This window comes from Ixodes scapularis, unplaced genomic scaffold, assembly GCF_016920785.2.
Source record: "Ixodes scapularis isolate PalLabHiFi unplaced genomic scaffold, ASM1692078v2 PGA_scaffold13__105_contigs__length_92229423, whole genome shotgun sequence".
Classification (NCBI taxonomy): Eukaryota; Metazoa; Arthropoda; class Arachnida; order Ixodida; family Ixodidae; genus Ixodes; species Ixodes scapularis.
The window spans coordinates 33,337,177-33,363,896 of NW_024609839.1; the positions used below are offsets into that span (position 1 = coordinate 33,337,177).

Genomic DNA, 26,720 nt, shown 5'->3' on the forward strand with positions numbered 1-26,720 from the left:
GTGTGCTTGGTCGAGGTGGGTTGACCGGTTTCAGACATTGGGTTCAGCCTCGTCGCCAATAAAGTAAATTCGAAAGTCAAAATGAAGGAGTCATGTCAGCCTAGCTGATTGTCACAAGGCTGAGCGTTTATTCGTCGTCGTCGTTTTGCCTTATTTTTCGGCGCGGCCGATCTTGATAGATCGGCGGTTTAAAGTAAAAGAAGAAAACAAAACAACTTCGGTCAGCCGCGTGAACCGCAGCGCGTGCAGCGTCATTCGCTCCCCAACAGCTAGAATAACGTCAGAAGTTGCCCTGCAGTTTGGCTTGACCTTCTCCCCACATATATGCGAGACGTTTCAATTTCTGAAGTCTGGGTGACGTGTACGGACATCTTATGCGAGTCCTCTTTTTTCAGGCTGAGAGAACTATACGACTACCCTCGGTTCGGATGCCCGAACAAGCACGGAAGCCGGTATTTTTTCTACATGAACACTGGGCTTCAGAATCAAAGGTAAGCGTAAAACATCCTTAAATACCTGTCAGGTGTGCAGCGTGCCCTGCAAAAAATTTACGGGGCTTTTTTTTTTTTTATTTGTTATATAAGCAATGTTTTGTCAAACAGTAAGCCTCTGCTCAAATGTAGCGCAGCGTCTGACAATGCATAGTTCATTTTTGTGGTAAAGGAAACCCCGTAAAAAAAAATTTGGGACGCCCTATGCGCGATTTCGTGATGGGGACATATGGCTATAAGCCAAAGAGGCAGCCAAAATTAAATTGATAAGTAATAATAATAATAATAAATGAACGACTTTACGAGGCAGTAACATCAGGCTCCTGCCTCCCGTCACTTAGCGACGCAGATCCCGGGGCGGAAAAACAAATGAAATATCTGACAAGAGATCCTAACGTCGGGGACAAAAACAAAAGTCTAGCGCACATGAAAGCAAATTCTCACAAAAGAGCATGGAGCGTTTACTCGCAACTAACAATATAACTTTTCTAGGTTTCTCTGGGTAGCGGAAAGCAGGTTACTACCGGCAAAAACAATAGGCTCTAAAATCGGCAAGGACCATGAAATTGCCTTCATTAAGTGCTTAACTAGGAGAGGCACAAAAGGGTCCGACCATACTGTCAAATTTATTTTGTGATTCGACGTTATTTGGGCAGATTTTCTGAGACTCACCGGTTTCTATACTGGAAAATTGAAATACACTGGAATAAAACCAGGCGCTTTTCTGGGAGAAAAACAAAATATTAAAATTAAATTCTTTTTTCTCTTCAAGATTAAGAATGTGTCTTAATCCAATAGATATACCTACCATAAAGTACTGGGAGAGCACCCATCACACTTTCACTGAAAACTGGATTAATCTGGACATGGGCACTTGTCTGGTCAAATCGGGCGCTTAATATATAATTTGCAGAATTCCCAAGGTTGAGACATGTTAATAGTGGGTGCCTGAATGAAGTGGGCGCTTCAGCGGAATTTTATGGTAGTTATTAGACACGGAATCTGCAGCATATATGTATTGAACTGCACTGAGTGTTTATTTACGAGCTCTTTTGAGCTCAGGGGACGCGCTAGAATCTGCTGAATTTAGCGGACTTGTGTCTCCCTAAATTTAGCGGAGTTTCCCCGCTAAATTTAGTGGAGAAATTGGCGTATAATAGCACACTGATTTTCAACTTTTTGCTCTAAATTTAGTGGGAAAATTGGTGTATCATTATTCATCAGTTCAGGTTTTCTCACTGAATTTAGTGGGGAAATTTTGTATATTTATACAGCAATTTCTAGGTTTTCTCACTAAATATAGCAGGGAAAGGGGTGTGTTATTATGTACCAATTTGGGTTTTCTTGGTAAATTTAGAAGGGAAATTGCACATTGCACTTTTGCAGCACGCTTTTCATAGGCATTCTTTTTATAAAAGCCTAGTCTTAAACAGCGGCGTAGACTTTCCATTTTCCGGGGGGGGGGGGGCGGCGGCGGCGGCGGCGGCACGTTACCTTATTGCCAAACTGGAGATTGAAGCTAACGAAAGCACTCTGGGATTTCATTTCCTATGTATTTTGTCAATCTGGGCATTATTTTGTTTACATGCCTCTACTAGGAGCTCGTTACATTGCACGTAAACAGCGTCTCGATAAGGATCATGGCCCGGGCCCGGGAGGGGGGGGGGGGGGCTGTGCTTCCCCGGATCTCACCAGGGGGGGGCACGAGCCCCGATGCCCCCTTGTAGCCTACGCCTATGGTCTTAAACATGTTCTGTGTAAAAAACATCTTAAAAGCACGCAAACTTGAACGTCGAGCATTCTAAGTTGCCCCGCGAAGAAATCTGTGTGTCGTCTCTTGGCAAAGAGGCGCCAGGTTTTGTTTCGAAGATGGCGGCACCTGGGGGTTCACCGCGCCTCTCCCTCCTCCTCCCGCAGCGTGCTATACGTCCAGGACTCGCTGGACGCGGATCCCAGGGTCTTCTTCGACCCCAACGAGCTGTCCGAAGACGGCACGGTGTCCATGAGCACGACAAGCTTCTCCGAAGATGGCGAGCTGTTCGCCTATGGCCTCAGCTACAGCGGCTCCGATTGGATCAAAATCTATGTGAGGACACGCCCCTATTTTTTAAATGGATACACTAGAGCTAGCGTGTGCGGCAGCTTCAGCTGCCACAGTCACTAACCAGAAAGGCCTAGTAGATGCAGAAGCTATATTTGGTCCACGACTGTGTCATCAGGGTCGAACATTTGTTGTCGAATCGCCCGGCAGTAGACGAAGAAAAGAAAGAAGCGAGCATTTTGTATTTTGTTTGTATTGTGGTTTCTGCTAGCGCCTTTGACAAGAAAACGCTCGTCGGGATATTTCCGAAGAAATACCCTACCTTCCGTTGTAGGTGGAAGTGTCGATTTGTTTCATCTGCGTCCAATGCAACAGCAGTGATCCCCCGAAACGTTTCAGGTGAAAAACGTGGCGACGGGAGAGATCTTCCCCGAAGTCCTGGAGAAGATCAAGTTCACCAGCATGTCCTGGACCCATGACAATAAGGGCTTCTTTTATGGGGTGGGTCTCCATCTTGGTTCACTTTTTGCCGTATTCACACGAGTAATAGACGCACCACTTACAAACAAGGCCCTTGCACTTATATTCCGGCAGAGCACAGATACACCAATCATTGCATCCTACCTGAGGTACGTTGCGAACGGGGGACGGGGATGGTCGGGGAGATCCGAGAGCTTGAGGAACCCGCCTCTAGGGTACCCGTGCGGCGGTTTGCTAGTGATGCGGGTGTCTCTTCCGGCAGCTAAAATCCCCCGCAAGAGGGCTTTTCTGGTGACGGTATTGACTTTGTGGGTAAAAAGTATCTAGTATAAAAAAAACGAAAAAACTTCACATAAAATATTTTTTGGATACATTGTCAAGGCTAGCGTAGCTTCGAAAGTGTTGCAGCTCCGCACTGTTGCGAGAGCATGTGGCTTTGTCTTGCATTTCACTTGCATGCCCTCTCGTGCGAAAGAGAGGAGAAACGAAGCGACGTGCTCGCGCACGCAGCTTTGACAGCGTAGCGCAGGATTAATGAGGACGAGCAGCGTTCCAGGCAGATGGCTGCTGTAAGTTTGTCTTCGCTTTGAATATTCGAGTCCAGTCTTGAGCGCAGAAAGAGGGTCATTGGGCTTGAATTGTATGCAGAGTGTCTAGCGACTGGGAAAACCGGGAATTGTCAGGGAAATTTTAATTACTGGGAAAAATCAGGGATATTGTTAAAAAGCGAGCCCAGTCAGGGAAAATGAGCCGGAAACGCCATCGAGTGCACTGAGCAAAAACTTGGGGACTTGGGGACAGAACAATTGGCAATTAATTCTGCTTAGAGCGAAGCGCAAGCTCTGCTCATCCGACGTATAGTGTGCTGCCTGATGCAAAGGGAACAGCAGACATATCCAGTCCAAGCCTTGGATTGGATTGGATTGGATAGAGGGCACGACACTAGGCTGGATCCAGTTAGAGCTACTAGATTTAGTAACAAATGGGAAAACCACACACCCCAATCCAATCCAAGCCTTAAAGGGGTACTCCGCCGATTTCTTCATGGTCCCCGATTTGCTTGAAATTTTGCTAAACTCGCCAAACAACATCGCCAAAATAGTATCCCAAATATTAGCTCAAAATAATTTTTTTTCACGAAGTTATTGAATTTACAATTTTAGTCCTCACCGTGTTTTTCAAACTGAAAGTCTCTACTGGCAACAATGAAAAAGTGACGTCATTGGAAGTGCAGGGGTTCACTCTTTGGACTGTAGAATTTGTTCCCAACTGGTTGGAAGCAGTTTCATGGTGTCAAATGAATGCTTTGGAAGCTCGCTCCAGTCCCCGCGCTCCAGCACGGAACAAATGATTAGCATATTCTATTTTTTAGACTGCTCGCCCGACTGGCAAGCTAAACTTCCAGTGACATCACGGCCCTGAAAAGGGCGGGTATATTTGAATGTTTGTTTTTGCATCATTTTCATTTGCCGATTTCGCAATAACTATTATGAATTTCACGATACTAAATAGCATACCAGAAAGGGCAAAGGCCGGGGAGTCAGAAAATATAGTTAGTTGAGGTAGCTCAAAAATCGGCGGAGTACCCCTTTAAGCGAAAGATTCCAAAAGTGTGCATCTGGCAGCTATGCTGCCATTCTGTTATTGATGTGTGCGGTTGAGCTTCGTGTTTTCATTGTGTTTCCGCAAGTGGCCTCTTAACTGACGATGTCGGCGGCAGGAAAGTGCTCGTTTAATACGGACTGGACGAGTCCGAATATTTCGGAATATGCAAGTTGGATTAAGCCCGTGCAAAATGATCCTCGTAGTGCTCAATGCTCAATGTCTTATGTTATAATGGTCTTATATATTTAGCTGCCTCTATAGTGGTCAGGGAATATCACCTGAAATTGTCAGGGAAAACCTGGAAAAGTCAGGGAATTTAAAAATAATAGTTTGCTAGACATCCTGTGTATGTCTCATAGAATAATTCCTGGGCAAGGTTTTGTCAAGCAAAAACAAAAGAAAACGATAGGCAAGGCGTACATCTGCTGAGGGGAATTGTCTGAAACGTTATGTATTTTTCCCCCTAAGGAGGTGTCCGCATGGCCTCAATATTTTTCGCTCCCGTCGAATGGAACACCCGCATCACTAGCAAACAGCCCCCATTTCTAGGGACCCGGTTTGGGAGCCCACACATTGGGACTAACCCTCACAGGCTCGTTTGTGTTCTTTACATTTTGTTCGGTGTCAGCCGTTTAAGCCCAACCGCTCACTTCTGTCTGCTCACGACCGGGCTCTTGTGATTTCTTACGACGAAAGAACATGCTGGCGCCATCTATGAGGTGGGCCTGGGACTTCATATCACTAGGGCAAAGGTTCTACGGTATTTTTGGGAGTCGAAACGGTCGTCCATAACATTGTCAGAAGTTTTTCGAGCCGAGAGGGAAAGAACAATGGGTGAAGAAAATGGTGAATATACGGGACCAAGAAAGTGTTCCCCGGCTACCCGACAGGTGGCGCCGGTGTCTCGTCGCAAGGGATCTGAAGAGGTTTGAAGGCACTTGATCGCGAGCCGTCGCAAATGTGCGAACTTTGTTCTTTGGGAATAAGTTGTTGGGCGATTTTGGAGCACCGCCTCTTGTTGTCTCGCAGAAATACCCGGACAGTATCGCCAAGGCGGACGGCACCGAGACGGACAGCGCCAAGGACCAAAAGCTCTACTACCACCGCGTGGGCACCCCGCAGTCAGACGACGTCCTCTGCGTCGAGTTTCCCAAGGAGCCCAAGTGGCGCATGTGAGGCTCCCTGGCACGCGGGAAGCAGTGTTGCCAGCTTCGAAATCGGAAAAACCCGCAATAGCTAAAAACTGCTGCAACACGCACAGACAAATATTTTGTCTTTGGGGAAGCGGTGCTGCCAATTTAAAAAATTAAAAGAACCAGTATAGAAATCTCGATAACCCTCCAAAAAACTCTCACTTATGCAACAAGCACAAACAAATATTTAATCTTTGGAAAACAGTGTTGCCAACTCAAAAAATAAAAAATAAAAAACGATAGAAATCTTGAGAACCTGCTGAAAACAAATTCCACTAAAAACTGATACAAGTACAGGCAAATATATTTTTTTGTGGAGAGCAGGGTTACCAACTCATAAACTAAAAAACCCAAAGAAAACCGCTACCGTAAGCACAGACAAATATTTCCTCCCTGGGGAGGTGGTGTTACCAATTAAAAAAAATTAAAAACCGCAATAGAAATCCCGATAACTCGCTAAAAACTCCTAATTTACTCAATTAGTGCAAACAAATATTTAACCTGTTGGAAGCGGCGTTGCCAACTCAAAAATTAAGGAAAACCTCCGATAGAAATTTCAAGAGCCCGCTGAAAACAAAGGCCACAAAAAACTGCTAGAAGAGTATAGACAAATATCTTTTGCTATGAAAAACAAGATTACCAATAAAAAAATTTTAAAAATCCTGCAGTAGAAATTTAGAAAACCAGGTAAAACTTCTAAATTGGCAACACTGGCGGGAAGACGCGGATTGGGGGAGGGGGGGGTTACAGAATGCGGCCGTTCCTAACCTTCGTTTTTTCCTCGTCTGCTTCCGACTGGCCAGCGGCGGCACGGTGAGTGACTGCGGCAAGTACCTGGTGGTAACGGCCCAGGAAGGCTGCAAGGACAACATGGTGTACGTCGCCAACCTCGAGAAGTTGCCCAACGGCATCGAAGGTAGGAGCCTGTCCTTCCTTGTCTGCAACTAGGCTAGGATGACTGGAATGCATTCCTGACGTACGTGTGTAGCGCACTGTATGATGCATGTGTCAAAACATCTCGGAAACAGTGAGGGCTGCCACGTAACGCTACGAACGGTCGCAGTCCTTGTGATCGGTTGTTAGATACCTAATTCTCGTATTGGATATCACCATGGTATCGTGAAGATGCCAGTCGCTATGTTTGTGCTTGTGACTTTCAGTTGAATGTGTTTTGCTTTCACCAATTTTATACTCATCTGAACTGTAAGAGACCAGTGCTTCATCTGGCTTGTTAGCCTTTTGCAAGGGCTCCTTTTTCAAACCCCTTCAAAAAAAAAAAAAAAAAGTGTTGGCATTTTTTTGAAGACTTTGTTGATTCAAGAGGCAGGAGCATGGGCAGTTTCTGGTTTCAAATAACCTACATACCTTTTGCCTTTCCACATTTGCTCGCTCATCTCTCTCGTCCTCCCCCTTTTTAACGCAGAATGTGTTATATGGCTGCCACCTAACCATATCCGGTTAGGCGCCAGCAGCGGAAGTCAATAAGCTGACTGCCTGTTGAACGACGACGTAGCGCTTGTCTCCTCATCAATTGGACACCAGTGTCGGCCGAACCTCTTTCTTGAGTGTGCCCGTGTAACTCCCGGCGGGGGAACGACATAGCATGTTCAGACGTACAACAGCACTGCGCTCCAAGAAACCAGCGCAGTCTATGCTTCCTTGGAGAAAAAGCACGAGAGAGAACGATGGAAAGGAAAGCAGATGCTCATTTTGCCGCAACGGAGTGTTTGATTCTCCTTTGCCACGGGCCGGTGCAGGGGCTCCGCTCGGCGCCGCCAGTGCCGTCACTTTCTACAGTCTAAGCTCGTTATAACAGGCCTTGATTCTGACCAAGATTTTGGTCTGTTGTACAAGGAGTATGTTGTAGGCAGATATGAAGTAGAGTCAGTGGTGCAGAGAGGAAAACCAACCGAACCTCACAAATCGGTTTGTTATATCCAAACATCTGTTCTAACCAGGTCTGTTATAATGAGCTTAGACTATAGTTGTTCCGTTTTCCTGCGCGCTCCGTCTGCTGCATCTCGCGCTCCAACGGGCTCCAAGAAAGTCGCATTTACACCACAACCGCAGAAGATGGCGTAAATAAGACGTCCACAGAGCATTTGCCGGATAGCCCAAAAAGGACATGGTGCCGCTTTGCACCATCCAGTCTCGAAACATGTACACACTGTCTCCGCACTAATGCATCACATTTCATGTTACCACTGCCTTTGCCACGCCAGTACGGCAGACGGCAACTTTTTTTTAAGGTGAAAGCCTTACTTGCCCCTTTGAGTGAAACAATGTTGTATAAGCCCATAAAAATATGATTGAGCAGCACGTCCTGCTCAATGGGCAACCCTACTTTTCCCATTGCCTTGGCGTCGTCTTTGTGGTCATGCTAGAAGCTGTCCTAGACCTCTAGGACGACCTCACTTGTCACATTACGTGAAAAACAAGCGGCGGTGGCATTGTGCTCAAAAGATGGCCATAAACATAAGTCATCAAGCGTCATCAGCGTGATGTCATCAGACGTCATCAGCGCGACATCGTTATTAATGTTGTCCTAGATGTCGTTTCTAGGCGTCGTTCTCGACATCATCCTAGATGTCGTCCTCTAGGCGTCGTTCTCAACGTCGTCCTCTAGGCATCGTTATATACATTGACCTCTAGGCGTTGTTCTTGATGTTGTCCTAGATGTCGTCCTCTAGGCGTTGTTCTCAACGTCGTCCTAGAGGTTGTGCTAGACGTTGTCCTTGAGGTCGTCCAAGAGGTTATCTTAGATGCCGTCTTTGACGTCGTCCTAAAGGTCGTTCTAGGCGCCATACTTCGCATCGATCTCTAGGAAGTCGTCCTCAACGGCGTCCTATACATCGTCCTAGACGCCTTACTTGGCACCGTCTAGGAAGTCTTTCTCGGTGTCGTCCTATGTGTTGCCCTAAACTTTAATGCGTGTAGAAACATTGCTCGAAAACATTTCTTCCATGGGACTACGGTTATTCAAATATCCGGTTATCCGGTTTTCAAATTAGAATAATTTGCTATAGATCAGATGGCAGATACCCGGTTATCTCAAAAACTGGTCTGAGCTGCCTCTACTGCTGACCCGACGACTGTCTGTGGCTGTGCAGGGGAGCTGCACCTGGACTGCATCGTGGGGAAGTTTGAGGCAGAGTATGACTATGTGACTAACGAGGGGACGGTGTTCACCTTCCGGACAAACAAGGGTCACCCCCGTTACGCCCTGGTGAACATCGACCTCGCCAACAGTGCCGAGGTGAGTTGGGTCGGTCGTGGCGGTGTTCTGGTAATCAAGAGGACACCGGAAATCCTTCGGAGTTAAAGTTTATGACTGTCTTGTGGGAGAGAAGTAACCCAGACGTCACCAGTGATGGAAGTGCTGCGCCAATTGCGCAAAATTGCGCCAAGGACGCAATCCTGCTACATGTAGCGCCAAATTGTCATTTTATTGAAGAATTGCGCCATGCCTGCGCCGAGATGAGATGTAGCAATAAAAAATAAAAATTGAAGTCTTATCAGAGTGCGTGGCGATACTGCGGTATTTTCCGCGCCGCATCTGTTACGCAAACCGAAACTGCGAGGGCGCATTATCATCATTATCATTGAAAGGAACAACGTGAGCAACATCTGAGACCAAAGCCACAGAAGCTAAGCGAAGAACAATACCACTGAGCAGCCTATTAAAAAAAAAAGAAAGAAAAGGCCGAGCTTGTGCATGTTTTCAATGCTGGCCCCGCCTCTTCCCGTGCGCTAGCTACCAGCGAAGTCAAAGCTAGCGCGAGCCCAATGCTCTGTGCATTCCTGACTCGCGCGTGGGCTCGTGCAGTGTGGGCACCGTTACGGGCTCTATGTGCGCGCTTGTAGCTTCGGCTACGCTCGCACCGAAGCTGAAAAATTGGGTTGTGTGTGTGTTTATACAGCCTAGAACTTGGTCTGCCTCAACGGGCGACGAGTCTCCCAGCTGTAGATGAGCAATTTAGCCAGTGCAGTACAACCGCTAGCCTGGGGTCTTTAACGTGCATCACACAGTAGTGATACACGACCGCCACGCCGGTACGATGCTCATCCAGATCGAAACGGGCAGGGGTGGGGATTGAACACAGGATCCCTGGGTTCTGCAGCGCGAGCTTTCGCTCCACGTGCTCCGAGCTGGTGTGCGCTAGCCCACTCGGCCACCGATCCTCCCCACCGAAGCTGAAACGAAGTATAGTTGAGTTGCACCAAACTCTGGATGTAGTGCTGGTTAAGCCTCACCGTCCTTTTCGGAGCACAAAGCACTGCGTGACTCGCGCGACTGCGGTGTCTGCTCCGCGGGTGTCGCTTCTCTGCAGCGCGTCGGTGCATGCCAAGGAGCGCACTCAACGGGTTAACTCGCAGTGATCCGATCGTGACTTCGCCAGCACATCGAAAATGAATCGAAATTTTTGAAGCGAATATCAGATACCTCAACATTTGAAGCTGCTGCCCGAAAAGACAACTCTAATCTGAACTAAAACATTCCATAACAGTGAGGGTCGTTAGATGCTGCTGCAGATACCTTAAAGAAGTGCAGGCTGATAAAACTAAGTATCCTGTAGCATCTGAACTCAGTGTGACATATTTAATTGCATTTTTTATCTAACAAGCAGATAAGCTTTATTTTTAAAAAAATGTGTTGACTTTGTTGAATCTTATATATCCTGTCTTAAAAAGGCGACAGGCGCTGTATTCCAATAATAGAGATGGGCTTTATATAGCAATGCAGCATTATTTCATTTTCAAGTAATATGCCAACATATGCCGGACCCTGCTCCAAAAGGGCCACTACCTGCTCCAAAACAACATTTTGCCTGCTACAAGGCCTGCTCCAAATGGTCAAATGGCACTTCCATCACTGCGTCACTAGCGAGGTTCTAATCATCGTGAGCAGCACACGGAACGGTTAGGGCCTGCAGAAATTTAAGAGCAAGAATACGTGATTATCCCGCCTCCATGATGGCACCGTAGGAACCCGCCACAAACTCGCGTGTCACGGGAATCTATACTACGCGCACAAATTGTGGGCAGAAACGCGGGTGCGCGCTACAAACTCTCATGTCACGAGAACGGATACAGCACATTGGAGGCGCAGTAGATTCCAATATACACGCGGGAACAACTCGTGTGTCATGGGAGCCGATATTACGCGCGCAGATCAGTGACAAAAAAAGTTCGAGGTACACCTAAGCACTTCTTATGAGTTGTGAATGCAAGAGCATGCAAGCCGCTTGTCCGCTCCCTTTTTTGTCTGCTGCATACTTTTCGTTGTCGGTCAGCACGCGTGCTCCCCTGGGCACGCTGACCTTGGAATCTCCGTGTTAATGGCGTACTGATGGACACACAGCACCATGGGGTGAGCGGTCGTGGAAACGGACGAGCGCAGCGGCCAATTGGAGCCCCGTTGATGCGCGCCAGCCAATGGAACCGAAGGCGAAATCCCTCAGCTTTACTTCGCTCCTTTAAGATCGGGAAAACTAGGTGCCGTTTTCGCGCTTCAAACTGATGACAACAGCTCGCTCCACGGGAAAGTTAATGCTTTCGCGTTAAAAAACGAGAACCCGCCACAAACTCGCTTGTCACACATACGGGTACCTCAGATCGCGCGGTTCATCGCTTGATGTCCGACGGGAATCGGGGCGTGGGCAATGTTTTGGAATTTTTATGTTATGGATATTTAACCTGAAAAACAAGATGGGCAATCTCTCTGGAGAGGGAATTTATGCGAGATTTTATGGTAGTGACGGCAAAACCCCCGGTGCATGTTTGAGACATGCATCTGGGAAGTTTTGAACCACCAAGTTCTTGATGTTGGTGGGGGATGTTTCTGGCGAGATGCACACGGTGGCGATGACGTCTTCACGGTGTAGGCGTCGCCACAAACAAACCTGTACGAGGGGCGGAGTTTGAGGCAGAATGCGTTTCCCTCAAAGCCACGGATCTCTGAGCACGGTGTGCTCTTTTTATACCCCATTTTTTATGCTGCCTCATCATTTCTGCTTTAAAAATTTCTAAAAGTTGTTAGCTGAAAAAAGAACCAAAAATCTCGGTGTTTAGTTTGTAAAACAAGCATTTGGCGTGTCATTCTGGCCATCCCTGCCATAAGTATTTTAAAACTGGAAACCATATTAATCATGACAATCGACTTTTTGTTTTGCAGAAGCATGTAGGATTGCATGGTCTTTTTTATATTTTGAATATAATTCAAGTTCAGCACTTTTTTTTTTTAACTTGGCTTTTTTTTTTTTTTTTTTTTTTTGAATGCATATTTTTGGGTGAATATATATGCGGCTATGCATGTTTTCGGCTTTTCCAGCGTATATATATTCTGGCTTTTAGCGTTGCTGTTAACATAAAATTACGTAAGATGGCAGGACTAGAAGTGGCCTGTTTATTCATCAAACTGGAACAGGAATTAAGAAACACTCACACACAGGTATAAGTGAGTGAGATTTTGGTCCACACAGCGACCACATCTTTCACTTCCGATCAGGTCACCATTACTTAATGTGATGGTAATGTGCACGCATGTATTTGCCCAGGTTTTTTTCGTTAATATGTGCCCTCTCCTTCCTGTTTATCAGCATAAGTTTAGAGAACGCCCCCTCAACGTTCACGCTTGAAACGGACAAGCTAAGAGACGAAGGGCCGCGGTACCCAATGCTAGCCATTCAATCAGATGCAATCGCCAAAAGAGAACCGGTTCCACATTTTCGAGCACAGCGTACTGCAGATATTCACACAGCTCTGGCTGCAAGGCTTGAGTAGTGTCAGTGTGCCCTCTGCAGTATACAGTGCGCACAAAGTATGTAAAAAAAAAACTGCATCTCTACGTGGTGAATGATGTTGATAGGGGCGAGGCTCTGGTGGTGCTTGTCTGCGTAGACGCTGAGCCGCAGCATGCCGAGCCTTTCGTTCATTTTCATCCATGTCACGCTGCGGTCAAATGCTCAAATGCATATATAACCACGTTCCATACCACGCATTTTCTTTGTGACATGGATGAAAACGAATGAAAGGCTCGGCATGCTGCGGCTCACCGTCTACGCAGACAAGCACCACCAGAGCTTCGCCCCAATCAACATCATTCACCATGTGGAGATGCAGTTGTTTTTTTTGCCCTACACAAGCACGGGAGCACATGCTCGTGAGCACGTGAGCTCACGAGCAGAAGCACGAGCCCCCGACGCCGGACATCGGACGAACATACGGACATGGCTAGCCCCTAAGAAGCTTTGCCCCTAAAAGAACCATACCCGAAACCCTGCCCCCTTTTCTGTGCACCCAGCGGTTGAAGAAACTGAGTTTTTGTCGGTTCAAACCGAACGTGGCAAAATGAATTGAGCAGACTTTTATCTTCTTTTTTTTTTCAGTTTAAACTGAAATTGTTGAGCCCTAGATCTATTGTATAATATCGCAGAGGTGCCCACTTCGTTAAAGCGCTCGCTATTGACGTGTTCCAAACTTCGGAATTCTGCAAGTTATAAGTTAAGCATCCGATTTGACCCGACGAGCGCCCATGTCTGGATTACTCCAGTTTTCAGTGAAAGTTAGGTGGGCGCTCCCCCGGTACTTTATGTTAATGAGGTTGTTGGTTATCACATTTTGCCGGAAGTTACAAGCGTCTTTGTTGGGACCCCAGTTTTTTTTTTCTAATTTTGTGAATCATGTAGAGAACGATTGTTTTTCGATGAATATAATCTGGCTCATTATGTACTTTCTCAAAATTTAATACCACGCAGGAGCGTGGACGTTGTGCTTGTGGGCTCAATGTCTCACTATTTTGCCAAAGTGCCGCACTTCGGAATATTGTGCAGGAACAAGACCTTACTATCAGGAGTAAACCTGGAGTCGGCCTCCATATCTGGGCGACACGTTGGCACGATTGAATTGATGCTTTTTTTGTTTGTTTGTTTATTGATGATGCCCACCGACTGCTACATACGTTTCCGGTGATACATCACAACACAGACAAAGAAAAGGCACGTGAAACATCCTAGCATTACATACATAGAAATACTGAACAGCGTAAAGGTCCAGACATCCCATGAGAGTTCTGCCATCGCCAAGTTTTTAAAATTATTCAAAGGCATAAACATGTCAGTTGCAGATGACGAAAAACTCATAAAAAGTCTTCCATTCGGGTGAGCGGCAAGGGCTTGGTGCGTCGGCATACTGTGACAATTGAAGAAACTGAACGCAATAAAAGAAAGAGTGTGTATTCACAAAAAACTAAATCGTCGTGTTAAATGCATCGTGTACGCTGCTTGGGGTAGAAATTGGGGTGAGGGTCACTTTGTGCTGTCCTTCCATACTAGGACCTAGAGGGAGTCGTGTGTGTTTTGCTGGTAGCTGCCATCTCGGTGTTTCATTGTCACCCTCGTTCTTTTAACGCGGGGTGTGCTTCAACAGCCGAATTTCATGAGAAAACCGTCGCAAAGAATCATCACCATGGACTCTGACATCGGATGTGTGTCATCTGACAATGTGATGTCACGGTGTCATAGTGGCGTCTTGATGGTCACACGACACTCTGAAATCACGTGATGTCATGAGGTCGCGTGACACCTTGACTTCACGCCACATTATGATGTCATGTGACCTCATGTCACACAGGCAGTTAGCATGTGTCCAGCTCATTCGGAACACATTCAGCCCTCCCCGGTTTCTGTCAGTATGGTGAAGCCTGTGTAATCTTTTGTTTTGTCCTCGCATCCCTCCAGGCGTTCTGGCAGGACCTGATCCCCGAGGACAACAAGGACGTGCTTGACTGGGCGACGTGCGTCGACAAGGACAAGCTGGTGGTGTGCTACCTTCGCGACGTCAAGGTAAGGGTGGCGCAACTTCCAGGTGGGGCTATGAACTAATCCCGGGATGTAAAAGACAGCAGCGGTGACAAAAGGGCTACTGTGAACCTCGTTAACTCAAACTCGGCTATCTCGAAATGTTTGCTAAGTCGAAACATTTCCTCGTCATGGAATTAACTCCCATAGGCACAATGCCTTTACTCATCGCTATCCTCGAAACGTTTTCAGGAGCAGCCTCGGATATCTCGAAATCTTGGGGAAAAAGTGTTTCGAACAAGCAAAAAAATGCAGGCAGGACACAGCAAACAGTGAACTGGTAGCCTGAATTTTGGATGACAAGAGCACAGGGATTCGAAAGCAAACACAAGAAAGAAAAAGAAGAAAACAAAATTGTTTTGTGTCATAATTATGGCAATGCACGGAGGAGCAGCGTGCGCCTCAAGGACGTTTGTTGTCTTACTTTCTTTCTTTTTACTCCTATACAGTTTGGTAATTGGTGTCGCTGTTTCTCTCTTCTTCATGCTGAACAATATCTTCTGCTCTTTGTCTTTTTCTTTTGTTCTTTTTTGTACTTTTTTTTTTTCATTTTTGGTTTTGCTGTTTTATCTTATGAGCGTTGCTTGTTGACAGTTTTGTTTCAGCCGTTTTACTTTCAGCGTGGCGCCATGCAAGTGTCAAGTCTTTTGGCACGACTGTCACTTGCACAACGCTTTCGCACAACGCACGATCGACGCCACAAAAAATTTGGTACCTCGCCTGTCTCAAATTTCTTTCTAGTTTTTATGACTTTGAGTTACCGAGGGTTTAAGGCGGTGTGCCGCCCTCGCGACGTCCAAATAAGGGGGGTCAGACTTTTAGGCGTGGCTGTGAACTAAATGGGTAATACGAAAGGCAGCGACAGTGCAAAGAGGACCGTAGTCACAAACGAGGTGAGAAGAGCGGGGAGAAGCTTCAGTTGTCTCGCCTCCTGCGGCACAACTGAGCTTCCTACTTTCCGGAACATTGATACATTTCTCAGGGGACTGCAGTAAACAAAATTTGCAATCATTGAAAACGTAACGAGCGTCTATGCTTTTCGGAGCTCATTGGCAAAACAGAAAGCAACAGTCATGCAGCAATATATCTCACGTAGACTTTCACGGCCATGAAGAACCGCTACTTAAGCAAATTTGCAAAGAAATCGCATGGTAACTCGATAAAATTTGGAACAAGCTGGAAAGCGTATGTTGAGCACGTCGAGTCCACTCTTGATCTCGCTCGTCACGTAGTCACGTTGTTGCGAATATTTCGGGGTTTGTGTTTTTCTGTCGCTTTCAGAATGTGCTGCAGCTGCACAGCCTTGCAACGGGTGCCAAGATTGCAGACTTTCCGCTGGAAGTGGGGACCGTCAGCGGTTACTCCGGCAAGAAGAAGGACTCCGAGGTCGGTACTTCTCGTCCTTAAAGGAACGCCCAATTTCCAAAAAGCATTTCGTACACGCAGTGTATTATTATATTGCTGGCTAACCTTTCCCTGTTTTGCACTCGAGTGACGGTCATACAAAGACTGCGTCAACGTTCAGCTGGAACCGGTATCCTCACTGAGTTTACCTGAGTCTTAGCCAAACCCCGTTGCAAAAGTGTCGTTCGATCTACGCTCCGCACTGGCTTTCATTAGGTACCCTACACGAAATCCAGCGCTTTGTTAAGGCTCTTTCAACATCACCATTCGTCTGCGTTGCTTGGGCTGCTTTCCAAACCTTGACTTGAGGGGATCTGAGCAACTACCAGCAGACGCTAAATGAGCTCTCGCGACGCAATATTGCACTAAATGTTGTTGTTTTTTCTGGGGAAAGTTTATTTTGTGACATGTCTTGTACAGGTACTTAAAAAGGCAGTGCAACGATTTTCAGACTTCGGTCAAAATTTGTGGAAGTTGCCCTCTGACACTTCTGAAGTAAAGAACAGAAAACCGATTTTTCCTGCGTGTCCTAGTTGTTGTGTAAAAAAAAAATATTGGCATTTCTGGCACTCCTTAACTCACTCCCAGTCTTCAGGGTCACACTTAGTCGCACTCCTAGTGACGTCGTTCAGAGTACCATGTAGGTTCCCGTGTGCTCTCTCGGGGGACGCTTCCTCTCCCTCTCTCTGCGTATATTAGCAAGCGTTATGCTACAGCTTAGAGCCGAGCGGGGTCGCATAAGCTTCTCGCCGTAGTTCCTTCGGCCGCCACTCGCGGCTGCAAGAGGCGAAAAAGCTCGGCTTTTGCTTTGCGATTATGAAGCGGAATTGCGACATTTTTAAATGAAGTAGTTGTTTTCTTTATCCTCTGGGACACGATAAACAACGTAAAAATGACGAGATGCAAATTCTTTTATTCTTAAAATTGTTGCACTCCCCCTTTAAAGAAAATTGTGGTAGTTCGGTGTCTCTACACACAAAAAAGTTAAATGAGATGTTCACGTTTCGACAGCGTAAGGTCGGCCTGCCTTTGAGGTACGACATCACTGGTTTACGTCGTAGATGAGAAATTTGGCTGGTGCAGTATGACTGCTAACGTGCGGTCTTTTACTTCCATCACGCAGTAGTGATAAACAGCCGTGCTCCGGTACCATGCCCGTAAAGATCAATACGGTCAGGTGTGGAAAAAGAACCATGGAACCTTGGGTTCTGCAGCACGTTATGAGATATAGATATTGCTATATTTCAGGGGTCAAAAGGCACCCCCAAAAATTCCAAATATATGAAATGTTCCTTATTTTTTGGCAACAAAAAATTCTGCAAAACCTAGAGTTTTAACTCCAGAAGGTTTTGTAGTACCAAAAGTCAAGTTGACCCTTATGGCTGGCATGCCATTCGGATAAGCAGTTTCTCAATGTGGCAAAGCAGGGTCGAGCTGAAATACGATAAGCTGGCTTTGTGGTCAGACCCACGCTGCTATCAGAGTCAGAAAAATCAAAGGAGGATTCACAAGAATTGCCACGCTTGCAAGCACGTGGGACCCAAACCTATGTCAACAACAACAGTGGGCTGTCGGTTTCACGCTTGGCTCAAAAATTGCTGCCACTTGGGAAGGAAAAGAGAAATACAGAAACAAAACAGTAGTCTTCAAAGTACCTATGAAAAAATGTAGCAAGCACGGGAGTTGTGAAATGGGCCTCTGCACCCATCTATCGCAGGTTATCGATGGGTGGCGGTCAGGAAGAAGAAGAAAAGTCACTCACTCAGCTTATCCTCGGCATACCCCCTTTTCCTCTTTGTTCCCTCCAGATCTTCTACCTGTTCACGTCCTTCCTGACGCCCGGAACCATCTACCACTGTGATCTCAAGAAGGAGCCGCTCAGCCCCAAGGTGGGTCCAGTTCCTTTTCTACGTGAATCTTCCCGGACTGCAACGTGGGAGTTAATGCGCGAGGCCGACGCGACGAAGGCGTGCCAAAGAATGGGGCCGTGTTTCTGTGGTACTTCGCTGAATACTACGTCGAAACACGATGGTGTTGCGCTTCTTCAATGAAGGCCGCGTTCCACCAATTAAATTGAAACAAACCCCATTGGGCGGTTTCACTCGAGATACCTCCGGCTTGAAGTTTTGTTAGACGCCCCATTGATAAAGTTGCGCCGTATGTCTTTCTACCTATTTGCGGAGGCAGTGTTTTTTAGCTCACTCGAGTTATTTTGCGTCGAGATCGACTGCGCGAGCCAGAGTGGTCAGGAGCATAAAAGTATGTCGTCCTGGACTTTGCAAACGCCAAACTTTATTTGAACTTCGAATGAGCCAGCGATCGAGAAGTTGACCTGTTGGTAGCCAAAATGGCCACCATAGGTGATGTCGGGGTGTCTCCGAGAGGAAAAAACGGAATAAGCATTGCTTTCTATGGTCTTAAGCGTGTCCCCAGTCATACTTCTCGAGTTCTGTAGTCGACGGAGCGACTCGCCATGCTGATGCATTTTAGCAGCACCAATATAGATGCCATTAACTAGGCGTTTGCACACCAACCAGTGGAGAGAGTGGCAGACGCTGTTCGTCAACACGGTGGAACGCACCCTGCCAGAAGTAACAAAGCGTTTCGTGGAACTTCCCTATAGCGGATGGCTAAGCATCAAATGTCTCCACATTTTTATTCAGTAAAGATGCTTTGTTTCTTTGCTCTTATCTCTTTACTTCTTTACCCGCTAAAAATGCAGTGCAGTCACGGCGACAAAACGTGCCGTTCCTTCTTTGAAGCCTTGACTAACGCGCCGAGCCTCCGTGCCGCAGCCACTAGCGTTCGGTGATGTCTCCTCCAGTCGGTTTCTTTCTCTTGCGAGGTGTCGCAAAGAAGACCAGAGCACTTCCAGTGAGCATCTCGCTTTTATTGTAGAGGTGCAACACAGGCTTATCTATAGGGACGACAGCATACCACACCACTTCTCGTTTGGTGACGCGCACACGGTGTGACCCACAGCCTGGGCGTGCACAGTATAGAGAGAGGAGGCTGAATCATTTCATGTTACAGATGAGAATTTTTTGGGGAGAGGGGGGGGAGGGAAGAGGGGGGAAGATACTATGGTGAGAAAAACTACAAAGACACTTAAGACTGCTAATGTGTCGGAATGCGAAAGCATTTGTATATGTAGCGTATTCCTACAAGCTTTGCACCGCCCTGAGCTTGGCCGTACTGCTTCTCCGGAGTCTGCCCAGGCAGGCTCTGCTGGCTCTGCAACCGGCCGCTCCCTCTTACCAGTGGTGGGCCGCTGCGCCACCATGGAGGAGACTTTTCTGTGGGGTGGGGTTCCTTGGAACTACTACGCTGCGCGCCAACCAATGGGGTGGCTGCTACAGACTACAGCCTTCGCTCCATGGGACAGGGGAATTTAGGTGCCGTTTGGTGTGGCCTCAAAAGCTTGAAAACGCCGGCTAATAATTCCGGCTCTATGGGACAGTTAATTCTTTTGCATTAGCAAAGTGGAGGAGATAATAGCATGAGGGATCGTTAGAGCGTTAAGCTTCGATTGGATTGGCTTGACACAAAGGGCTGTCTTTGTCTCTCCTCGCTCTTTGAACGGATTCGTACGCCACACGCCGGCATGCGGAGTTTGAACGTGAGACACTGCGCGAGGACTGGAAGACACTAGGCACATGCGAATGAACCTCGATATAATGAACTTCAATGTAACGAAATCCTCGATTTAACGAAGTATTTCATTTTTCATAATTTCTTGCCCATAGACCCCATGTATTTTTAGTCCCTATATAACGAAGTCTATTTTGCTGCTATTTCAATATAACGAAGCGCCATTGCCATAGAAGGCAATAAATAAATCAACTCTAAAAAACAACATCGCAAAAAAATTGTGGTTAAAAAAAAAAAAAATTATGCGCAAACGCGAGCGCTTGATAGGTTACTTCACGGGGACAGGCCTTCCAACGTACCTAGGCTGCCCAAGGATGCGGCGCCGGTAGCGCCGGCGAGGCATGCGGCAAAGCGGATTTCGCGAGGCTGGCCAGAAAATGCCGAGTAAAAAGTTAACACGGCATAACAGCATCACCACTGACATTCACTGATCATCATAGTCCACTGTACCGCGTGTAGCGCGGGAGCCAACTTCAGCGGGGGAGCGACGTGCGACGTGATGGCGCGACCGCACGGGCAGTGCCATCTAGGAGAAGACCGATTATCGTCTTGCGAGCGTGATGTAAAGCAAAGGCGCAAGCACACTGTGGGCGCAAAGGGGCAAGTAAACTGTGCGGGCAAGAATGCTGTGTCGGTTGGAAACATTGGCACCGCCTAAACTAAACAGCTCTATTTTTCAACTGGGCGGTTCACTCACGTGCTTGCTGCCATAAGGAAACGTAAAGTTCTTTCTTTGGATGAGAAAGCAAACGTTTTGGACGCCATCCTGAAGAAACTGCCAAGATCACGAGCACTCGGGAAGTGCTCGATGCAATGGACATACTGAGGAGGTACACGGCGTCGCATGAGCAGCAAGATACCGTGCAAGCGCTCTGTGCACTCGAACGCCGTATGACGCCGCCGACGCCGCTGCTACTGTCGGACAAGGCGCAAGCAAAACTCGCGGACTACTTTGCCCCTAAATAAATGTCATTTTTGGTGAGTTTTCATACCCGTAAAATGTTTCGGAATTTTTTTCTTTTTCCCATGCTAAAGCCAAATTTTGATTTAGCGAAATTTCAATGTAACGAAGTAAATTGCGAATTTTACCGACTTCGTTACATCGAGGTTCAACTGTAGTAGTGGATTCTGAGTTTGAAGTGCATTCGAAGCAAATAGTGGTTTTGGCCGAAGATTCTCAAATCGAGTACCGAATAGTTTCTCTGAGCCTTCCGTTATCGCTCCCTGCTTAAGCGAAAACCCAGCTGAACCATGAAGGTTGTTCCAAGTTTCCGATCGTCCATTTCCAAGCTAAGTTAATTTTAATCTAACTTTATTTATGAACTGTGGCCTCAGAGAGTCCAACGCTTACACCGGGATGCAAGTCAACAACGCATTTGACATAAAATGAAACCTATAGAGGCCCAGCTACACCTAATTTAGGCGATTTGTAAATCTTCGTTCTATATGCAGAAATCCTTTCTTCAATCTCGAATTAAAAAATTGACCGCATCTCCACGTGATGAATGATGTTGATTGGTGCGAAGCTCTGGTGGTGCTTGTCTGCGTACAGTGTAGACCGCATATAACGTATGTCGCGGGAGTCGCGAAAATCCGCACTATGAGCGGTATCGCGTTATAACCGAAACATCAATTTTTCAGGCCAAAATACATGCCATGTGACAACTTACCTTTATAAAAGAATTTATTTTATGTTAGATGAAAAATAAAGCTTAGTTTGAGGAAAGCCTTTATTTCACCAGACTTGTACACTTCTCTCTCAAGTGTGTCACACATTTTGAAAGAAATTAGCGGCTTTTGCCTGGCGCAGCCTCTTAGCAGCGTCGCGGGTTGCGGACGGGTGTTGCGAGTGTTCACGATTGCTAACCCTAATCACTTTTCTCCGGAGATGAAAACGTGTGAAAATTCGCATCCTTCATACGGTACGCGCCAGTAATACCTTGAACTTGAGCACACGCATGAAATGCGCCAAATAAGGAATCCGTGCGATGTTTGAGGACACAAATGCTTAGAAATCACCACTGTAGTCGAAGTAAACAAACACGACGACACGGGCGTTTCTGCCGTCTTGAGAGCGCCGCCACGACACCGCCGCTCGAGTAGGTGGATCTTCCCTTCCAGTACGTGCTGGGTTATCATAGCGACAAACAACGAAAATTCACAGTCAAGGATAGCGCTTTTACACGGAACGATGAGATGAACGCCGTCTACGACGACTATCACAACGTTGATCACAACGGACGCCATGTTCGCGGATAGAAGCAGCCGGCCCGCGACGGGAGGAGGAGAGGAGAAGCGTTGTAATAGCATGCAACGCGCGCGAACACTTCTCCTCGACCTGCTATTGGTCTGTCGTTGCGGTTGTTGGTTTCCAACGCAGCGGAGAGACGCAGACACGTGAACGACACGTGCGTGCGTCCCTCCGTCGCTAGGGCAACTGAAGCCTCTCTCTTCACTTCTCCCGCTTCTCCGAGCAACGAGCACCCTCCTTGCCCCGCGAGTGCCGCTTGCGCAACGCTTGCGGCTCGCGCCGTCAGCGCCGTTATCTAGTGTCGCACAGGCAAGCGTACTCGCTGCTCCGGTCGTCGGCGCGGTCGGCGGGCTGTGCCAGAAACCGTACTATAACCGGTATTTCCCTTCGCGCGCCTGCATTTTAAGCGGTATGTAATTACATGGAGTTCTATGGGAGGCGAACCGGTGGTTTAAAAAAACCGCATTATACCCGGTCCTGCACTATAAGCGGTTACGTTGTAAGTGGTCTATACTGTAGACGGTGAGCCGCAGCATGCCGAGCCTTTCGTTCGTTTTCATCCATGTCAGAAAGAGAATGTGTGGTATGGAACGTGGTTATATATGCATTTGAGCATTTGACCGCAGCGCCCTCTCGTCTATAAACGTTGAGCCAATGCATGCAAAGTTTAACACGATTATATACGCATTTGACCGCAGCGCCCTCTCCTGTATAGACATTGAGTGGCTACATGCAACGTTTCATCCATGACATCCGGAGCTCTTGAGTTACTACCACATCTCAGAGCCCCCTACTCGTCCCGTATGTCGTGGCCAAGTGGTTAAGGCGATGGACTAGAAATCCATTGGGGTCTCCCCGCACAGGTTCAAATCCTGTCGACTGCGCAAATTTGTTTTTTTTTTATATATATATATTGTTTGCCCTATCTGAGCACGTGAGCTCACGAACACGAGCACGGCACCAGCAATATTGATGTAAGCACGGACGCCGGACGGACAAGGCTAGACCCTAAGGAGCTTCGCCCCTAAAAAGAAAAATATGAGGCAATTACTTATGAAGAATGCAAGTTGTCCGGGCATCTGTACCCAATATGTACTGTCGCACAATGACCACATAAGTTTTAAAATTTGACTGTAATGTAGATACCAAAATTTGTCAAGTTTCCGTTCCCCCTTAAAACGTGCCAGGCACGCGGGTGCATTGTCCATCTTTGAAAGTGCACTTTTCTCACTCGCAACTGCAATATTTGTAGTTTTTGTATTGTTGATTGCAATGGGTTAGCCCTGTTGAGCGCACTTCTCACTGAGCATCAGCGCACTGCAGAGAAGCCACCGCAGCGTAAGCGAGCTCCACGGGTGTAACTTTTCCACAGTGCTCGGTGAGAAGCACGCTTGGCTCGGCTAACTTGCCGCAATCAACACTGGGAAAAGAACAAATATCGCAGCTCATCTCAGATCAAATATCGAATAGCATATTATTCGAAACGACTGCAGTGGTGTCTTGTTAATATGGATGCCTCTGTTCCCCCAAAAAATCGTCCATAACGTATGTTGACCATATTATTCAGAGAAAAGTGCACGTATTTTCACAATTTGTCCCCGAAAATGGTGTTCGTATAGCAGGGTATCCATATTAGCAGGGTCCATATTAACGAGACATGACTGTATTCGAAAATTCAAATATTAGCACAGCCCTAGACGACACTCTTCTTCGCCCTGATTGGATGGAGGCCGTGGGTAGATATGCAAAGGCAGCTGTCCTCTGCATCTATACCTAGTGATCGTTCCAGTCAGAGCTTCCGACATTCTGCGTGCTGTCATCTCCTCCTTTCCCTCTGTTTCTCGTCGTGCTGGTTCAGCACTGGTCGCTACCTGCTGCTGCTCTGTACACATTGTCGTTTGGCTGCGTGGCCCGAATCCTTAACTTTGTCCGCGTGGTGCGCAGGTGTTCAAGAAGATCACGCCCCCGGGATTCGATGGCAGCAAGTTCGAGGTGAAGCAGGTGTTCTTTGAGAGCAAGGACGGCTGCAAGGTGCCCATGTTCATCGTCCGGAAGAAGGTACGACGCCTTCCCCTCCTTCGTTCCTCGCGACGCCTCTGATAGAATGTTGAGCAATCTCTAGAGCTGTATGAAAAGAAGGTACACCCGAGAGCGATATAAAAGTGAACAGCCCTCTTCTTGTTTTCGACGCTCCTGCAAGTTTTGGAACAAGCTCTGTTCCAGAAGAGGGCTAGAACGCAAAGTTTACACCCCAAGCCACATACGATTTGAGACGTTGAGAGTTAATATATCTTTAGGGAGCCGAAAAACAGGCAAGAAACCCAGTAAGGTGTTCACCTTCATATTGCCGGCGGGTATACATACAGGCTTGACCGTGCTGACGAAGACGGGGTGCACAGAATGCACACATACCAAGGTTGGTGTCTGGTTTGTGCTAGATTTTTCATTCTTTTTGGCGTCATTTTTTTTCTTATTTGTTTTATTTTATTTTTAAAGTTTTATCATTTATTTTATTAATTTTTTTTTATTTTTGTATTTTATTTTTATTTCTAAGTTATTCGTTTCTATTTCTAAATTTTATTTATTTATTTTATTATTTTCACCCGAGACCCGCTGTTCTCGCAAGCACGTTTGCGTACAAATAAAATTGTTCACCCTTCCAAGCCAGCTGCTCTAGTAGCTCAGGGACTATGGTATCAGACTGCCATCGCACCGACCTAGGTTCGAGCTTGCCGGGGCTCGAACTTTGTGTATAAATTGTATGTATGACCTTGACGTGTGTAATGCTCCCAGCATGCCACTCATTCACGAAGCTTGTTATGATGATCATTCACGAGGTTTTTTCTCGTAGACAATGACTCATAAAACATATTCTGCGTTAAAATGGGAATTGGATGTTTGTGTTTAGGTGGTGTAAGGTCGGTCTGCCTTTGAGGTATGGCGACACTGGCTTTTGCTTTAGATGAGAAATTTAGCCAGTATGGTACCGCTGCTAGCCTGGGATCTCTAAAGGGGTACTACGGTAACCTTTGGAGCTACTACATCAGCTGGCTGTATCTCCTGAGCGGCTGGACTTTATTCTTTTTTACATGCTATTTTGTATCACGAAATTCAGAATAGTTATTGTGAAATCGGCAGCTGACCGCAATGCCAAAACCAACATCGAATATGCCCGCGTTTTTTAATGCCGTGACATTTCTGGCAGGCAGGATTCTGGGTCGGGCAGGGAGCCTTAGAAACCGAGTATGCTGAGCATTTGTTTCGTGCTGCTGCATGGGTGCTTAAAGGGCCCCTGAAAAGAAAAAATATGTTTCTTTTAAACGGTCTGGTTGGGACACGCTTGTCAAAAAATTAATTTTACACGAAGAAAGTTTTTTTAGAGCACTATTGACGGTTCGAGACGCAATTTAGTCGGTAGTCACCTCCTTTCCACTTGTTTCCTCTCTCTGCATTTCGGACGAGGAGAGGTGGATCGGCTTCGCCTTCACGTTGAGGTGGAGAGAGTGAATCACCATCTCATTGAGGTGGAAAGAGTGAATGACCATTCCGTGACGTCATGGACTTTGCGCGCAGAATTTCAAAGAAATCTCTCACCGTCAATTTTGCTCTTGAAGATTTTTTTTTTTTTTTGTGTGTGTAAAATTTATTTCTCGACAAGCGTTCCCAACCAGACTGTTGAAAAAAAAAAACTTTTTTCTTCTTTTCAGGGTTTTTTTAGGCGAGCTTTCAAAGCATTCGTTTGACACCATGAAACTGCTCGTAATTAGTTGGGAACAAATCCTACAATCCAAAGAGTTAACCCCCTCAGTTTTTCATTGTTCCCAGTAAAAAATTTCAGTCCCGAAAGAGCGGTGAAGACCAAAATTATAAATTCAATAACTTCGGTAAAATTAATTATTTTGACCGAATATTTGGGTTACTGATTCAGCTATGTTTGTTGGTCTGTTCGGCCAATCTTGAGGAAAATCGGGGTCCCTGAAGGAAAGACCAACGTAAACTACGCAGTAGTGATCCACAAACACGCGCAGGCACGATGCTCATCCAGATCGGAACGGACAGGGATTCTGAATTCAGAATCCCCAAGTTCCGAGCGCGAGCTTTTGCTCCCGATAATCTAAGCTGCGATGCACTGGCGCGCTCGACCGCCGGTTCTCCTAGAGCCGTATAGCATTACCGACTGGGCTAGTGGATTGGTTGGGCTAGCTTGCTGCAACCCGAGGGGGCCTAGGTTGCGGCGAGCTGTCGTTTCAGGGTTTGAGAAAGTGGTCTACGTAAGATTGACGGGCAACACCGCATCCGTTTCAGGGGCTCCCCGACAACTCTCCCTGCCTGCTGTACGGCTACGGAGGCTTCAACGTGAGCCTGCAACCGTACTTCAGCGTCTCGCACCTGCTCCTCATGCAGCACCTGGGCTTTGTCTTTGCGCTGGCCAACCTTAGGGGCGGAGGGTGAGTGGCAGGGTGTTTCAGGGTCCCACTCCGTTGCGAAAAGGCTCCGAGGAAGAATAAGTATTTTCAACAAAACTAGTGTTTCTTCTGGGGATTTTTTGCAGTTCTTATTTTTTGAACTCCGTTTACGTTTTAGAGTATAATGGTAACGAAAATGTCTGAATCGGCTTTACCGCTATGTTTAATGGCAAAGTTCCTCGCTAAATTTAACGGGGAGGTTATACGTAATGTGCCTTCTGTGTGTCTTAGCCTCTCAAACAAGTCTTCCAAAAGTCAAAAAGAGCAATACAGATGAAAG

General features: G+C 46.8%; 1 protein-coding gene across 1 annotated transcript in view; it reads left to right on the forward strand.

Moving 5' to 3' along the window:
- The window catches only part of LOC8028269 (prolyl endopeptidase), a 59,238-nt gene that overhangs the window by 11,900 nt on the left and 20,618 nt on the right, over positions 1-26,720 (forward strand). Inside the window, exons 3-13 of the mRNA XM_040211126.3 lie at positions 396-491; positions 2,409-2,577; positions 2,932-3,033; positions 5,647-5,789; positions 6,614-6,726; positions 8,921-9,066; positions 14,549-14,653; positions 15,950-16,054; positions 17,881-17,961; positions 23,919-24,032; positions 26,280-26,422. Of these exons, the coding sequence (XP_040067060.1) occupies positions 396-491; positions 2,409-2,577; positions 2,932-3,033; positions 5,647-5,789; positions 6,614-6,726; positions 8,921-9,066; positions 14,549-14,653; positions 15,950-16,054; positions 17,881-17,961; positions 23,919-24,032; positions 26,280-26,422 (1,317 nt within the window). The remainder of the gene's footprint in view (positions 1-395; positions 492-2,408; positions 2,578-2,931; positions 3,034-5,646; positions 5,790-6,613; positions 6,727-8,920; positions 9,067-14,548; positions 14,654-15,949; positions 16,055-17,880; positions 17,962-23,918; positions 24,033-26,279; positions 26,423-26,720) is intronic.